The sequence below is a fragment of the Pollicipes pollicipes genome, unplaced genomic scaffold, assembly GCF_011947565.3.
Source record: "Pollicipes pollicipes isolate AB1234 unplaced genomic scaffold, Ppol_2.1 Scaffold_7231;HRSCAF=8579_pilon_pilon_pilon, whole genome shotgun sequence".
In the NCBI taxonomy this organism is placed as follows: Eukaryota; Metazoa; Arthropoda; class Thecostraca; order Pollicipedomorpha; family Pollicipedidae; genus Pollicipes; species Pollicipes pollicipes.
In genome coordinates this window covers 4970354-4989073 of record NW_023597034.1, presented here as the reverse complement: position 1 = coordinate 4989073, position 18720 = coordinate 4970354, and the positions used below count along the sequence as shown (strand labels likewise).

Sequence of the window (18720 nt, the reverse complement as noted above, 5' to 3'; positions counted from 1 at the left end):
TGGAGACACCCGTGGTGCTATGAGCCTTTGGCATTGACATTGGCCATGGCACTGGGTCGTAGTGCGGGTGTGTGTGCATTGCAGCGCAGGTGACCTACGGTGCGGCAGTCAATGACGTGTTTTTCATGCCACCGTGAAAAAGTTGCCCTTACGTGTATTGCTCACTCAGTACTAGCAAAATCCCTGCAGAGTTAGGGCAACCTGGCTTTGAAGTCGGTTTGCGCTGTTCATTTTCAGAGGCGGATTCTAACGCCCCGCTTGCGGCTAATGTATTCCTGCTGGGGAGCGACAGAAGGAGGGTTGTGACGCAGTAGGTTTGCGCCGCTCCAACATAATCAAAGCTTGTTTTTCTTCCGAGTTACGGCGACGATTTCCGACATTTTGCACCCGCCATCCCCAATAGTGGTGTGCTTTCAAACAGTGAAAACACGAGGCCTGCTCAAGGGTTGCAAAAATACAGCGCAACGGCGTGCGGCAACAAGGCCGTGCGTTTGTTGGTACGGTTTGACGTTTGCGCTCGGATCTGATGCAATCATACAACGGTCAAAGGTCACGTCCTGTTGTCACTTCTGTCAGAGGTGGACTTGTCCGTCGGGCCCCCCGACAGCGCCAGCGCATATACCTGGGGTTCACGCAGCCCACAAGCTCATACCGACCGCGAGTGACGCGTAGCACACAGCTCTGTAGTTTTCTGTCTGCATTGTTTCTATTCAGTGACAGCCGGAACATGGAGCGCATGAAGACAGGTCTGTATGCTCATATTTTTATGCCCTACTGTTTTTCACGCTGGCATGATTATACCGGTACCTGATATGAAACCAACTTGGAAAGGCACGAAAACTGGCATACGCATCAGAGAAGCCCAGATAGATCGTCAGCTCTATCAAAATAGTCGGCAAATCTTGCCCCAGACACGTTTTTGTTTCGTCCTCGTCTGCTCACTAGTCATTTTACGTTTTTGTTTCGTCCTCGTCTGCTCATTAGTCATTTCACGTTTTTGCTTCGTCCCTCGTCTGCTCATTAGTCATTTCACGTTTTGTTTTCGTCTTCGTCTGCTCGCTAGTCATTTCGCGTTTCTGTTTCGTCCTTGTCTGCTCACTAGTCATTTCACGCTTTTGTTTCGTCCTCGTCTGCTCACTAGTCATTTCACGTTTTTGTTTCGTCCTCGTCTGCTCATTAGTCATTTCACGGTTTTGTTTCGTCCTCGTCTGCTCGCTAGTCATTTCAACATTTTTGTTTCGTCCTCGTCTGCTCACTAGTCATTTCGCGTTTCTGTTTCGTCCTTGTCTGCTCACTAGTCATTTCACGTTTTTGTTTCGCCCTCGTCTGCTCACTAGTCATTTCACGTTTTTGTTTCGCCCTCGTCTGCTCATTAGTCATTTCACGTTTGCGGTACTTGATAACCTGGCTGCATAGGAACGCATTGACAAACGCAAAGTGACAAATATATAAGTCACGACTAAACAAGACGCTTTCGTTGTAAAAATAGCCGGCAATTTTGACAGAATTAAACACAAAAGTTGAGTTTTCTATCTGGTTTATCTTGGTATTTGTGAAATCAGATTTGGTTCTAAATTAGGTCTATGTCTCACGATGCTACCTTGTAAAGGCTACTGTACCATTTCCATGCCGTCATACGATCAGGCCAGCCGAGTAAAGAAAAAGGCCGACAGAGAGAAAAAAAGATAGGGGACATAGGCACACACACGCACACACACACACCACACACACACACACACACAACACACACACACACACACACACCACACACACACACACACACACACACACACACACACACACCACACAACACACACACACACACACACACACCACACACACACACACCACACACACACCACACACACACACACACACACATATATATATATATATATATATATATATATATATATATATATATATATATACCCTCATGAAAGCGTTGTGTGACCAAGTTAATTTAAGTATCGCAGTAGTTGCACTTGAAGTCAGATTGCCATTATAACTGTTTTCCGACCTTTGTAAGCGGTGCCAAGTCCGCGTCCATGCGCCCATCCCTGTTTGCATGTCGCTGCTTTTTCCCATTTACTACCGTGCGGCATAAAGGTCGGAATCCCAGAGTGTTGAAAGAGAAATATCTTACCTTCCACTGCCATCCACCGTATAGCTGTCAACAAACGGGATCTCTATAGCGCATGGAGAACGGACTCGCTGATTCCCGATTTTTTGCCCTATGCACTATTCAGTACGCGGCCTAGAGGGGTACATGGCGAGAGTGAAAATGTCCGGACATTGGGTCTATGCTTACTAACGCCTTACGCTAAGCTTCTGTAAACTATGTAAACGATCGCTGCTATGTCATTTACTGGTCAGTGTCGGGAGCGCTAAACACTGAGGTGTGGTAAAACGTTACGACTTGGTGAAAAGGTCGGCTACAAAAATGTATTTCATGAGGTGCTACTTGGTGCTAAAAGTGTTTCTGGCTGAAATTCGTTTCAAGTCGGCCACGACAAAATGCTGCAGCACACGTTGCACGGCACAACATGCGGCTTCCATAGCAACGCGTTGCGTCACACAATACTAGCACACCTTTACGTCAAGGCCCTTTACCGTACCATACAGCACCATGGTATCGTTGTCAGGCTTCACCCCATCCCGGCAACAACATACCTTACGATGTTCAGTTGGTCGCTCGACTCGGTGGCGGGTCGACGACAAATCAGTGCGTTTCCAACGGCCCGCACAATCAGCCGATTCGCTGTTTCCACCAGCCAGCTATGGGCGGCCCATATAAGACAGTAGAAAATGCTGAAAAGCATCTGGAGACGGCGCTTCATCTGGCCGCGAGGGTACGTTTCAATCGTTGCGATGCGGAGGTGCGCGGTGGCTTTCATTGCCATGCGACTTCGCAGGCGGCAGCTTCATAAAGAGCCACGTTGAATTTGTTTGACGTTGCTGATTTCGTTGTCGATGTCGCGATAGAGCGTCATGTCCTCATCGACCAGAGGCATGGGCATTTCAGAATAAGTCGGTGAGATGATCTGATGGAATTAGACAGTGACCTACGGTTATCTAGACTGCCTTTTCATAGCACAGAAGAGGCCGTTGACGCACCATAGCAGTTGCAAGCAACCATACTTACCTCCTTACAACAGAATCGTGGGTTCCATTTTGGAGGGCGATGACATTATTGGCGCAAGCAAATGGTTGGGAGATGAAAGTGACTCTACAGGGACAATTTATGCCATTTTTGTTTTGAATCTATGTCCTCATCAGTTGCACTGATATTGAGCGGCAATTTATTTCAGTAAGCATCGTCAGCTTGAAAATGCCAATTTTTACCAGTTGGACCTTTTGTTAATATCAACCATGGCTCATAGAAATGAATATGATGGGCATTAGCAAGAGGCGTACCCAAGGCCCAACGGAGGAGCAGTCTTTTGCCCCCTAATCCAAAATTTTTAGTTCGGATAACAGGAAATTGTGCATGATTTGGTTGCACACAATTGGCCTAGGGTTCAGTGAATATTTGACGTCCCTGTGACGAAAATTATGGCTACTTACCTGATATAGGACTCCTAATGTAACAGGAATGGCTCTAGAAGAAACATTTTGCAAGGCTTCTTACCTAATATTGTCTGTGCCCCCATGAGCATAATACATGAATGCGTGCACTTTTGATATTTTGTAGGAGAAACCGATACGATTTGCCTGGAGGAGGCATTGCACCAGAGGTATCTGCTTATATAAGTGATGAGGAAGGGAGCCAAAGGCCTGACGATTTCTTCTCCCCTGAAGATGCGCTTATCAAGAGGTTTAGACCACTTTGCTTTAACGAGGGACACCTGTCATTTTATTTGCTCCTCATTGATTGAAAACTCTTTTATTTTGAGCAGTATAATCATCATAGACAGCAAACGATGCCCAGAGAACATGAGCTCTGCGTCATCCTTATTTTCTTCCTTAGTTTTTGCTAATGTTTGAACAGGAAACATGGCGGGCGGGGGGAGGGGGCGGAGCAGAAACAACATTGAGAGACCCCAATTAACATTGGCAGGGGACAGAATTCTAACAAAACAAAAAAAACAAAAAACAAAAAACAAAACATCTGAATTGATCTTTCCGGACTATGTATCGAGTATCACAGGTTTCATTAACCTGTTTATGATTAAGTGTACCTTATTAGTGTATTAGTGTAGTTAGTGTTTTTAGTGTGATTTAGTGTATTCAGTTATTTAGCCTATTTTGGTTTGATGATCACGGTGGTACCGATGCGTGTCTTTTGGAATGAAAAGTGCCATTATCATGCACCAGCTGATTCCCCACAATCGGAACGCGCATTCGTTAAACAGCTGGTGAAATACATAGAAATATGTCAAGAAAAGTGATAAGATATATCGCTTAGGAAAGGTAGCACGCTGCCATGAAACCACCCTTACACTTAAATGCAGTTTACTTGCTTCATGGCAGTTTTCATGGCGCGGCAAGTACATACTTTTATTAGTCCTTATAACAACACGTTTTAGTGGCAACTGACTGAATTGACCTGATCTGCGCTAGCCACACTTAGGACGGGTGATTACAAATGTTATTTATTCACAATACCAATGCTGAGCAAATTAATGAGATATATGTACCGATATCCTGATTTGTATTCAATGATGCAAAGTCATGCTTTGCATCCTCCTACTTCAGCCAGATAACCCTGATATCTATGATAACAAAATAGCAGCCAAATGCCAAATAGTTACAGAGGCTGCTGATATTTAATAGCATACAACCAAAGCTTGGACAGTATCCGGCCTATCGGGAGGGTACCGAATATCTTCTATTCGGAGGATACCCAAGTGGCGATATATGTAGGCAAGCTGCCTCCTGCCTCCTCTGGCTGATTATTCCATAGAGACTGGTAGAAAGTTTCAAGAACCGGCTTCGAAGGCCCACTCTTTCAATTATGAACCTGCCTCACCGAATGAGCTGCTGAGACCACAAGATACGCCACAAAAGTCGAAAAATTCCTGACGCATAATTTGCACGAAAGCCCGTACCCGATCCACCGAGGGAGTTTTGCTTCGGTACACAACAAGGGCAGTGGATCGGCTCAAGACCAAAAAGGAATATTTTGTTTGATGCCGGGCTCATCAAAACTGATCTGATAAAATTTGATTCACAACTCTGTGAAAAGCAGGCCCTGAACGCCTTAACCCTATGGGGCTAGTAGGAAAAGTTGTGCTAGTAGGAAAAGTTTTGAAAGTGGAACGGTTGTGCTGCTAATGTACTTTAATGGGGGGGGGGGGGCTGAATGCTCTTAGCATTGGCCCTCATAAAATAACTGGGAGAAAGGAGAAAAATTGCATTCATTTTTGAGCTATATTTCTTCACCAAAACGATGAGTAGTGATATGAGTATTAAAATATCTATCTCTCCCTTCTTCTGGTTATTCGATGAGGAATAATGCTAACCATGCTGCCTCATGTTAGTGAGGAATGCTCCTCCCAAATGCATTCCACAACCTACTGAATCGGTATTTTCTTTAAACCTTTTTGTGACCTCACCTTTCTCTGGCCCTAATGAATAATTCTTTCAGGACACTCCCACTACCTCTCGCCCAGCATTTGCGCAGCCGCGTTCAAGTCAGTCTGAGCTTGCCCTGCAACCCAGTATACTCTTCATTCCTTCTAAGGCGCATAAATCCACTTTAGACGGGTATATACCGACTGCTGGGGTGCGGCGAAAGGCGCCTAGCAGGCCGCACATGTTCCACCAGGCTTGAAGCTTAGTAGCTTGAAGTATTAGTATTAAGGCTTAAAGGCTTAAGTATGGCGGAGATATGATGGTAGTTGGGTTTGGGCTCGGTGCATACACGGGGTTTTTGTAAGGTGACAAGGTCTTGAATGAACCCGAGCATCAGATTTCATCCCCTAGTGCGGCCTGCCACCGGTTCCGATTCCGTCATGTATTCGGGTGCCCTAACTGCCGAGATTCCTCGCATTTTTCGCGTTTGTGGGAGCGAAGTCAGCCGCAGGTCAACAGTAAACCTGAATCCTCGTCAAGTTTCGAGGGCGGGAAGAAATCTCCTTCGGGATTGGACTATTCCCTAAACTGAGAAAACGCGCCTGCTTTCCTCGAGGCAGCAGTTATTCTGACATAAGTCGAATGACATTGCGTAAATGAGCGCTCCAGTTGCGTACATATATTGGAAATTGGGGTGGTGAGAGAGGCTCTCGGTGCTCGTCAAGAAAACCCAGAGCATGATTGCGCCTCCGAGCATAGACTTCATCGCCAATTTGTAATATCCTATTGAGTGATGATGCTGTCGACAATTTTGTCTGAAGGAATTCCGTCGGTGACAGAATACAAATATTTTAAGCACCCCTGCAAACACTATTGATATTCGTAGCATGGATTTTCGTTACGAAATCCCATTTTATTTTCAGGCGCCGCATGGGTTATGCTGCTTTTGGTTGCATTGACTGAAGCCAATGTCCCAACTGGCCTGGATTTAAAGCTGCTGAAGGCTTTGACGAGCAGTCTGAACAAGAACCAGGCCGTCGCTCCGTTCGTCATATCCTCACTGATGACGCAGGTCTGGCTTGGAGCCAGGGGCGACACCAGAAACGAGGTACGTGCCAGGTGACGAACTCTGCACACCGTATTACTGGCTTAGATCACACACGTACCGACGTGCTGTCTGAGATTGTCCAGTACACGCACATGTAGGGAGAATGCTGAGCCAAGCGGGTGCAAGAAGGGAGAATGCTGAGCCAAGCGGGTGCAAGATTGCTTTTCGGCTGCTTTGCTAACTGCCAATCCATTGGACGGCCACAGGGAGCCGTTAGCAGGCCCGGCTGGCCCGTTGTGGCAGGCTGGTGTTGTTGAAAAGTACGTGCGCACGGATTCGAGCGTAGTATTTGGGATGCCTGCAAATCCGGTGAACTGTCGACTTCACCACGATCACGGATTGATACAGATGCTAACTTTTTACACGAGTCTGGGTTGCGGCCTTTTAAGTGACACGCAACTAGAACGCGAGAATAAAACACGGTCATGGATTTTTTGGGGGGTTTTGTCGGAAACCAATAGATGCAACACGTAGCAAATTTTAAGTATGTGGAACTTTTGTCAATACACCGATAATATAGGAATTAAGTGTGTTCTCAATGTAGGGCCATAAGTTATTGGATTTCTGTTCGCCATCTCCAGGATTACTTAGTTAAATGGAGTAGAAATGTGCTACGTGAGGCATTATCTGGCCATCGAGCTGTCTGGAAAACCATGACAATTTTTAAGTCTTGCCACGTCATTGGGAGGTTTCCAGGCACATAGGAAATCGGCTTAAGACTGTGTATCCTTTCGTAAAAATTAATTTAATGACGTTTCAAACAAAATGAACTACATTTACTACATACCCAGTCGTAACAACAATTTTGGGACTGCATATGTCACGAGCCGTCAGCTGATCACAAAATCGCTGGTCAGCCGCCGGTCCCGGGTCGGCTTGTGGCCGACCTGGCTACCGGCTAGCCGCCATCACTGTTGGTGGGCGATTGCACAGATGACAAGCCTTCAACAGCCAATTGATAAATTTGTGGCAATTTCAATGGAGATTTATGTGGCAGCTGCAACACATGTCACACAGCATTCTCCAGCTACGTACGTGTTTCGGTTTAATGAAGCTCTGATTGCCTGTGTTTTGACGCTACGTAGCTAATTTGTCGAGGGAAACCCAGTGTAACTTGCTGTATGCTTGTGTAAATTTTCAAAGTATGTCCTGAGCATTTTAGAAAAGAAAACAACGTTGGAACATTTGGGAAACGAACTGCTTGATCAAGCTAAATGCTTAAGGTATAATTCCACAAAATGGCTATCGACCATTCATTAAAAGTAACATCAGCGCCCTCTGAATAGATCGCTGCATTACTCTGTATGACTGCCTTGCCGACAGATGACACCAGTCCTGGGTATAGAGACAAGCAAGGGATATTGCTTTTTGAAGGGCTACATGCATGCAGTCGAAGAACTCTCCAGCGGCATTAGTAATGTCACTACCGGCGTCTTCAATCGTATTTACTTGAGAGATAACTTCAACGTCAAGTCGAGATTTAAGCTCCTCCTGCGCCAATTCTACAGTGCAGATGTCAAGAAGTTTTCTTCGGCGACGCTGGCGGCGAATGAAATAAACGCCGACGTGGCTAAGGTTACAAGAAAACGCATCCAGAAACTAGTCCAAGCAAGTGCTCTGCAAAACGCGGCTCTGGTCCTGGTCAGCGCATTGTACTTCAAGGGCCTGTGGCTGACTCCGTTCGACAAGACCGTGAAGGAGCCGTTCCTCACGGCCTCAGGGGACAAGCAGGTCGACATGATGAAGCTTGAAACCCGAGTGCCGTATGTAAAGATGTCTAGTTTTGATGCGATCGCCTTGCCGTACACGGACAAAAACTATGTTATGCTGATTTTGCGTCCACTGACACGTAACATGGCTGCCGTTTCACGTCTAAGGGACGATCTCGATACCCTCGATGTCGCCGACATTATGGAGCGTTTGCGTTCCTCGTCCGTACAAATAAGTATGCCTCGTTTCAAGATGAGAGCAAGTTACGGACTAGTGGGAACCATGTCACAATTGGGAATCCGCAAAGTCTTCACGCGGCAGGCAGATCTGGGTAACATTGCCGATAAGCCGCTAGTTGTTGACAGCATCATCCACAAGGTGTTTATTGAGGTGACGGAAAAAGGTACTGAAGCTGCCGGAGCGGCAGCTGTCGTTGTCGGGATTACAAGCCTGCCGCCTCCACCCATTCAGTTCACTGCAGATCGTCCCTTCTTTGCCATGGTCTGGAACAAGAAACACAGGATCAACATGTTCTCCATTTTCATGACTTCACCGCAGACGTTTGGCTAACGTTATGTGAGCTGATCACGAGCGACTTTTGTTGCACCCGTTGGTATTTTGTGAATAGTTTAAGCATGCTTTGGGTGCACTTCATGTTGCACCTGCTTTCGTTATGGTCGCGCACTGAATAGGAGACCTATTACCATTCACGTTGTGACACCCAAGTGGAAGGTTGCAAAAAGTCCTCTGATATCACAGCCGTGCCGTAGCCTTTAGGTTTCATTTGCCCGAGAATACTGGTGCGAATCTAGAAAAGGGTGTGCTCCATTAAAAGACACGTCAGCCCAATCTGAGTTTGTAAAATTTGCACAGTAGTTTTCTATCTTTAGAAGACGATGTTATGATTGCTTGCTGTGTATTTCAGATTACTTCTAGTGCATTTCAAGCAGAACTGTTTGATGAATCTTTTCGTCTTGCGATGCACCACTGTTTGATACAATATACCTTCCCCTCGTATTTGCGTCCGTGAAAGTGTCTGATTTGGATGCGATCTCCCTGCCGTGCCGCGATCAATGCTAACTTCGGCTCGACCGTCACCAACAACCAGGCCGCGTCCATCTGACCATGCGTCTACTGAGGGTGCGTCGTTCTTACCCTGCGTCTACTGGCACACAAAATGACTGACCCCTCGCGTCATTTGATTGACTGTACGAATGCCACTGATGCCGTCAATATCATGAAGCGTTTGCGTTCACTGTCTGGTCAGTTGAGCGCGACTCGGTTCAAGATGATAGCGAACTACGAACTGAAGAAACCACATTCCATTTGCAAATTTTCAGACTTTTCACGTCGGTGGAAGATCTGGTTGAAATTGCCAGCGGGTTACAGACCGTCTACAGCATCATCCACAAGGTAAATATGCCGGTGAAAGGGTGAGGAGAAATGAATGGACGCTGCTGGAGCGGCAGTTATCACCTTCGGGACCAGGAGCGTGCAGCATCTGCCCATTCAATGCGCTGCGAATCGCCCTTTCTTTGTCCTTGTCCGGAACAAAAGCCAAATGATGAACTTGTTCTCTGCGCACGTTGCTTCATAGACGCATGGTAAACATTCTGCGCTCTGTTTTTAGACAGGTCATATGACGTTTATTTTATTAGTGCCGATCATTTAAGCATGTCGTAAGTGCATAATTTGCTACAGCCCCTGCCAATATGGCCCCGTGCCAGTATGAATGCCCAGCGTTGTACGAGTTGAAGCAACCGATTGGTAAATTGGAAACGATTTGCAATGTATAATGATGTATGCTTTATATTTCACGTAACATATAAGCTGGGGTAAGGGTAGGAAACCGTTCGTCACTGGCAAACACAGCCCACACTGGGGTAAATACTTCTTGTTTACCGTTGCGTCACTGTTTAAAATAATGTAACCACTCTTTGTCTTTCAAGATTATTGTGGTGTTGAGGGAAACGTTTGAAGAGAAAGGAGCACAGGTGTGCATCATTTGGCGCTTCAGATAGGTACCTTTTCCGAGAATATCATGGCATGATGTGCTGAAGGTAACGATATGATATAAACATACAATATGATGAATATGATCCAATACATGATGCTCTTATTCCATTAAGGCGAGAATGGGTTCATTCACAAACCTATCTGGTAACTCTTCAAAATTCTCAGACTGTTGGTTACATGATTTATAACCATCTGTTGTCCGCATTGACCCACCCTGCCGGACAGGGCCAGACAGTGAAGGGAACCGGGAGGCGTGGTCTCGACATCTTGGGAACAGTGCCAGAGAAGGTCTTCTGTCTGTGGTCCCCTGAAGTGAACAGGAACATGGCATCACGGATAGCTATTTACGGGGCTGTAGCTCAGGTGGTAGAGCGCTCGCTTAGCATGTGAGAGGTACGGGGACCCATACCCCGCAGCTCCAAAAATGGAAGCTTTGGCACACGGGACATGTGTGGGAGGAAGTTTAGGGGTGAGTGGAACACTGCGAGCTCCACACATTCTGTATGTTTTTACGCAAGCTATCGAGATATTGTAATGTGCGACGACAATAACGCGTTTGAGTTTAAGAGCCCAGTGCCAAGGCGGTTCTTCAGCTTCATTCCATACATAACTCTATTGAAAACGCAGCATTTGGGGCTTCGGGGTATCGCTCTCCGTGCCTCTCACGTGCCAAGTGTGCGCTGTACCATTTGAGCTCCAGAATTCTCTGCTATCGGCTCTCAAATGTGGAAATTATGCCCCGCTGTCTGCCCCGCTGGAGACCCCATTCCGGAGTAGCGGGCGGCGTAAGTAACGCAGGATGGTCTACACCCTTTTATTTTCAATGGACCAAAGTTTAATTCCAATTTAAAGAGTGTTCATGCTGAGATGACTAAGGGTTCATGCAAAATAACACAGTCTCATTGCACAAATATCTTCACAGAGCTGATAGCATTTAAAGCACGATCACTTCTCGGACAGAATACATTTAATACGACTAAACTTCTGAAAATGAAGTGTCCGAAATCGAATGCTTTCCCCTTTTTATTTTGTGGTAAAATTTAAGTGTAGCCCGAGGCCCGGAATATGACCCATATATGGTCAAAGCCCTCATGACTTGATGGCCCTTTCATGGTGATATCCTGGAGCCACTAGTACCCACAGCATCGCTGCCAACGCCTCTTCCACGCGGGTTTCGCCTTGTGTTATGCATCCTATGCATCGCTTTTTCCAAAAACACAAATTTATCGCCCTACCGTAGTACATGTTTATCTTCAGCTTAAGTTTCAATACTTGAAACAAAATGGCGCACCTTCCGAATGAACTTACGTCCAGAGTTCAACACGCTTAAGTTATCGTTGCGTTTTCGCTACCATTTAAGGGCAGCTATGTCACTTTTCAAGGGTGGATAACCGCCAGCGCGGCAGCGGGGACCGGGGATCATGAGCTCTGACAGAAATGTCGCACAAAGGCCACATGATGCAACCGGCCGGCCATCGGCACCGAGCCGTGCGCTGCGGCCGTCGGACCGCTGACAGTCAGGATTCAGGCGGCGGCGCATTCTCTGTGGGGCCTGGACTCCACCGGGTGAGCGCTGCTCGGCGGTGGCTGCCGTTGCCGTTCTGCGGAGCAGCTGCTAGCGGCCATCACGCGACGGCTTTACCCCAGCCTGCATCAGCAGGTCATCGCATCGAAGTCATGCTGCGTTCAAAGCAAGGTAAGTCCAAAGCGATATTCTGCGCGCGCAATTTTCTTACGACTCTGACACTGGCACGGGTGGCCAGCTGGTTACGACACGCTCGGGTTGGGGTGGGGCAAATTCGACCCTTTAGGGTCTGAAAAAGGGCCATCTAGAGAACCATCTAGGGGCAGCTAGAGAACCCAATGGACAGGGCAGTGTAAGACAGGACAGACAGGACAATAGGTCCATATGGACTTCCCTTTTCGGACGTTTGACCTATCCAGGTTGTACAACTTTGGATCAAATAGGCCAAAACGTCATATTTTGCAGAGGTTATAATTGCATTACTTGCGCCCATGAACTGCTGTATCATGCTATTGCCGAGGCCATGTTCAATAAAGAGCAATAGTGGCTATGTCGTCTTGTCTTATAAGCGGATTGCATGTCGCGGAATGCGGCCATCCGGAGATTACATCCATATCTATTTCCACGCAACACGCAACTTGCGAGTGAGAGCTTTGCTTAGTAGTTGTGGTTGTAGTAGTTGTGATTGTAGTAGTTGTGGCTGTAGTAGTTGTGGTTGTAGTAGTTGTAGTAGTAGCAACTTAGTTTTGGGCTGCATGGAGAACGGCGTACAGCACTCTACTCTACGCAGCGCGGTTGCCATCTTCGACGCCCAACTCATAGAGTGACCTAATGGGATGAGTTTAAAGTATCTCAATATTTTTACGTAATTTGTTTCACATGTTGATTCGTAGACGTCCTCATTTGTGTTTTTTTCCCTCGTTTTGATTCACCCTATTTAACTCCTAATTTTATTTCATATTTAACCTAGTTTCCCAGTCAGGGCTTAACGCAGGGCTTTCAATGACGTACAACATTCCTTGTCGTCGCAGGTGTCCAACAATTGGCACAGAGGCTCCATCCAGCTCAGCAAAACGAACCCTGTCTGAAACGAGTTCCCGTTCTATACTGGGGCTTCTGACTGCCACTGGGCCTTCCAATACCTCCTTTTGACCTCTCATCGTACACTCTCAAATCCACTTTCGTTGTCAGATGGCCTCCCAAAACACAAGACGCCCTCTTACATTCGGGGTCCCGTTCTTATCCCTGTTCAGCAAATGCTACCCTTGCCGGCCCAGGTCACTGTCCGACATAGGACCCTCTGTTCGGCACTGTGGGGGCCTGATCCACACCGGAGCCGTATTGTTTCAGGGGTCCCGCCGATGTAAACCGCGGGTACCGACCGTTTCTCTGCTATGGGAATGGGCCCCAGGGCTCAGACTGACACGGAGCAGACTGGTGTTGGTGGTCTGGTGCAGACTGGTGTTGGTGGTCTCTGACCAATATAGAGGCCCGCATCGTCCTAGGGTGTTCCACATTGGCACAAGAGGCCCTATGACTGATACCCTCGGGCCCAGCCATGCGGGTCGGAGTCCTCAATTTATCCTCTGCCAGCTCTTCGTGCCCTCCAATCAAGCACTTAATCGTCAGGGCCGAGGGTTATTTCGGTCCCTCTGCAGGCCCTAACGGACACTGCCCCTACCCAATTTGGGGTCCCTTACCTATACAGGATCCTCGTCAGGCACTCGGATTTTCAGACCGATACGGGGGTCCCTCATTGACTCGGGGGCTCGGCCAATGTAAATCGTTGGCCCGGCCTTACCCCTGCCTGAAAAATGGGCCCTGAGTCTCAGGCCTGACGTTGAAATAATCTGCCAGCGAATGCGCCTCCACCACAGTAATGTAACTTCGCAACATAGGCCGGGGGGTTGAGCGGGGAAAATTAACCATGAATACGCTAAACAATACGTTTCTCCCCGGAGTTGGCCCACTTTTTGCTTAACGTTATGGACTTTGAGTCCCCCAAACCGAATAAGGAGCTACACCCCTACTCCAACACGCTTCCTTGTTCCATCATTGCGGAAGATGTTGACATTGGGCATCATCGTCATTTTGATTAGCGTCGATTGGCGGAAGCAGGTTCCGGCAATAAGCGTGGGGTGATTTTTTTTGGCTTCAGACGTTCTTAAACGTGTGCAGGCTCGGAATTAACGAGTACAAGATGTGTGCGACTGTTAAAGGTTGCCACGCCCCCCCCCCCCCCCCGATGGTAGGCGCAAGGCGGGGTGCAGGCAGCAACTCACCATCCTCGCTATGCACGTTGTCGGGCGATTGCCGCTATAACATTGGTCGGCTGGTGTCGGTCGTCGGGTTCTCGTAACTGTTCCATCGATTATTCACGTCAAAGTGGAGGTCAGCACATTTCAAGGGTTCCTCCAAATGTAAACGGCTGATAACCTAATTGCGTTTTTGGGTCCCAATTTCGACCAGCTTCAGTTTTCATGATATGATAAAATTTGGAAACAGAATCACGCAACTCCTTGCAGCCTGGAGAACCTCTATCATAAGTTGTTAAGTGCATTTGCGAGGATCATCATGCATATAAATACGACACTACTAACAGTCACGCACACACACACACACACACACACACACACATACTTGTGTGCCGTGCTTTACGGGACACCTGACTCAGCCGTCACTACCGAGAACCACCCGAACGAATGGCGGCATCGCAGCCAAATTGGAAGGCCATGCAGCCATTTGGCTGTTTAAGAACAGGATGGGTCGTTCGAGGGGTAAAGCTGCCATCTTTAGCTTACACTGGCAATTGAAAATACCGAGGACATAGTGATAACAGAGGACCGTGTGTGACTTTTCTGTCATATTCAGCTGTGTATTGAGGACCGGGAGTTGCACTTGGAAATTAAGGACAAAGGGACAAAGGCTCTCAGGTCGGGGGCCTCGAACATCATTCAGAAGGACTCCTTGGGGGTTGCTGGGAAACTGAGGGCCCCTTTACCGGTGAGAGACGATGTCGAACAGTCTGTTTTGGATATTTGTCGACAAATGTATCGCTTGAAACCAACATGTTAATTAATCAGCGAGGCAACGACCATCTCATAAACCAGTGTCGCGGCCACCTTTGAAAGACGACGGCGACAAACCAAACACGGCCAGATATCAATATGCTACCTTGTGCACAAGCGCGCAGCCAGAGCCTTGGCAATGGGCCAGGGGCACGCACAAGGTTGATAAAGGGCTCCCCAATAATGAAAGCCCCCCCCCCCCCCAAACAAAAATATCGCTGGCATTGGAGTGCCCCATTGTGCCGGCCGGGGCTCTGAATAGTCTTCCAGCCGACCTTTCTGGCCTTTGGGCCCTCAAATCAGGCCCTTAATCGTAAATCCCGAGGCCCTTCGGGTCCCCTGAAACCTTAGGCAGGGGGAACGTGCCCCCTGTGGCCTTCCCTCCCTGCGCTCCTGCTTGCGCGTCAGGCTGTTGGTTTGCGTTCAGATACAGGCAAATAACGGCGGATCGTAGGCTTTCTGCTGCTTAAATCATTCATCTATAATATAACAATCGTTTTACTCTATTTTATCATGGTGCACTTTCCTGTCGTCCCGTTGAAGTCTAAATCAAGTCGGATAAATAGCAGCATACGCCATGTTAATACCTGCTGAACACTCTTCATGAAAAAGCCCTCCCCAGGCCGGTTGATATCACCAACGAATTTTGGCTCCATCGACCTCCATACGACATTGGCTCCATGTTGTGGAATCGCCTCGGACCGAATAACAAATGACTGCAGTTCATTAAACTACCCGATGAGTGTTTGCCCCGACGGCTGGACACCCGGGACACTAAATGTTTTCCGTCCCCAACGGCCCGGTTAGAGTAGGAGAAAGGGCAACCAACGCCTTTTGGGTTTCCATGACCCTTTTGCACTAATAGTGCTAACAGTGCTAAAGCATCATCAATGACCCGGTCGGCGGCACACTACTCGACGGCGGTTTTCCCGAAGCTTCTGCTGTTGCAACGGTTGCAGCAGAGGGCGGCCGGGGCTGAGGAGCGGGCAACGGAGGCGACGCTCCAGACAGCGGTGGAAAAATTGACTCGAGGTGCTGCTGGAACTGTTTATCTGCTGACCGAGCTACTGCAGTTTCAGGTGCTTCGGCGGGCAGCCGCCCGTTCATCTCATTCGCAGGTGACTCCGACAGTCTCTTCTACACTGTCGGTGTTCCAGTCAGTATACAAAGCCCCATGTTGCTCGACCCTGCTCGCGAACCCCGGTGTCTTAGGGCGACAGCACACAGCCTCTGATGCTGTGGATGTGACTGGCGGCGCGAGTGCGCGGCGGCCTCCATTGGTGGGGTGCACAGTTTGTGGCCCGTTTTGGGATACGGCTTGTGCCGGCGTCAATGCAGCGGTCTACTTAATGATGGCCTCTTATGCGACTGAGTGTGGGTGAATGGTTCGCTGTTGGTGTAACTGTGAGTCACGTGCTCATGCTACCTGTTAAATGTGCCTTTCCCACGGCTTGCGTATGTGTTGGGTTTTTATATACGTGTCAATTACGCATATGCACTTTCTTCATACAAGTGGAATCCATGGTGCGGCGGGATGTAGCAATCAGCTGCTGACCGAGGAAGCAGGACCGTGCAACACTAAAATCAATGAGTCAGTCGTTACAGTCATTGCAGTCAGTCACTGAAGCCAAACGAGCTGCCTCATAAACATGTCGGCTGTTTGGCTGATGCGAGATTTCGTGCTCGACGCCCACGCGCCATTCCAGTCTTCAAAAACTAGTCAAAGGCCCCTGTGGCCCACCACTTCCCAATGTAACAAGTTTGCTTTGGTTAAGTGTAGTGGTGTCAGATTTGCCAACGGATCTCAAAAATGACGTAGAGAAAGAAGCATTTGCATTGAATCCTGTATTGGAAAGATGCGACAGGAGAATGACACACCTAATTTGCTTCCAAACTGACATTCAGGTATAACGTGTTTTTACCAATGGGGTGGGTCTATTTCCGTGCTTAGGTGTCATCTTCCGCCCAGAATTGCAAATCTCGCCACACTGCCCTTGGTGAGCACTGCCTTTTCACCGTTCATCAGCTCCACCTACACAGATTGCTACTATAAACGGGAGAGCAACAACAAGGAGATCGTTTTTGTCGTTGCGAAATTACTAGCGAGCATCATCCAAACGTGAACGAAGTCGACATCTAATGTGTAAGTCACTGAAACTCATTTCGCCTTACGACGTGCTCTAACAATCACGTTATGGACATGGATTTAACATCTCTCCATGAGCGCTAGGACAGAGCATTTTCTGCTGACAGGGCACCGTAAGCATGCAGCTTGGCCAGAAACCTCCATGTGGCTAACAAACATGCCAAGCTGCCTCATCACAGCTGCCTTTTCCGCATTGCACCAGGCAATACGTCTTTTTTGCCAGTGGTGTTTTTTTCCTGAGCGTCATTGTTAGTCTCTCGATGTGAAGATGTCTCCTACGAAAACAAGTCTCCCTTCCCCTCTTGGCTTTTTGTCCAGGGTAGGACATTTGCGACCTCCACCACACAATCGTCTTCACCCATGTCCTCCGGACCGTCCTCTTCTGCCATTGGTGCGCTGTTGAGGTAGTCGACTTCGTCCAGATTTTTCCCTTTGCAGACAGAGATGCCATTTTTGGTTTATTGGTTTTATACAACACGCATCACATCGCAGCCTACCCCTGTACATTTTGCTTCGATCCTGAGGCATAAGCACAGCGACTTTAAAACATGGAAAAAGGAAAACAAAATAACTGACCCAAAACGGAACGCCAACTGTATTCTCGCTCCGTTGTTTCGTAATCTACGAACTACACACTGCACAACTACATCTTTAGAATACCGCTCCGTATTTAAGATCATCTAGAAAATGCATACAGTTTGGCTCCAATGGTAATTTGCAGGCCGTCCAATGCTTGAAAGCGGAACTTCAAATACTCGCATCCTTAACGGGTGTCGCTCTCGGGGAGTAATCTGGAAAGCCGAAAACGGGTGAGATATGAGAAATTTCAGTTCAGAACAGGATTGTGACCCCCACGTGAAAGAAAGTTATGCTTGTGTTCAGAAGCGTGGGCATGCACCACGCTGATGGCTCACGGGTGGTGGAATTAAAATAGCTGTGCAATAGTCGTGTCCCGAAAGATAGCTTTCCAGTTCACAGCAAATCCGTGAACGAATATCGGAGGCCACATGCCTCCCGTCCGCGTACATATTACCCATCTTGTCAGAGCACATGCACTGCCGTCAAGAAGAAGGAAGTGATGGGGCGGCGATGGGGGCGGAGAGAGGGGGACAACAATAAATCGTACTAAGCTCTAGCCACGCAGCCGAACTTAACCTGAAATTAGGCCAACAACAGCAGAGTCGCCAACATTTTCATCGTCAACGCGAATCAGCAGCTACCGTGATTCGGACGGCCCTCATGCATGGTACGCGCGCCCCGTTGGCAAACTATGGCGTGACTGTCTTCATTCCTGTAGCCACGCACGCACAGCTGCGATGGGAATCGATTTAGAGAAGAGGCAACAGTTCCAGTATCATCGCTGACCGCATGCGGCAATTGCGAGTCCATGCCCTGATTGTCCTAGGCTTACTACGCCTGTCAATGCCATGCTGTTCATGCACGCCATACGGTTAACAGTCGTAAGACAGCGAGGCATAACCGAAACGAGTTGTGGTAAAAAGCTTATTGCCTCTAAGCTCAAACAATGCATCAATAAGAAATGACGAAACTACGACAGACAGGCGGCGGTGGGCCCACAGATCCCAGCCCACCGTCATACCATCCCACCGTCATCCCAGCCCCGGCGAGT

The 18720-nt window shown here is 48.0% G+C and overlaps 1 protein-coding gene across 1 annotated transcript; it reads left to right on the top strand.

Moving 5' to 3' along the window:
- Positions 1–646: 646 nt before the first annotated feature.
- Positions 647–9834, top strand: LOC119110319 (serpin B6). Its single transcript, XM_037234095.1, has 3 exons — positions 647–746; positions 6441–6625; positions 7949–9834. The coding sequence occupies exons 1-3, from the start codon at positions 728–730 to the stop codon at positions 8903–8905; spliced, it is 1161 nt and encodes a 386-aa protein (XP_037089990.1). The 5' UTR covers positions 647–727; the 3' UTR covers positions 8906–9834.
- Positions 9835–18720: the final 8886 nt, after the last annotated feature.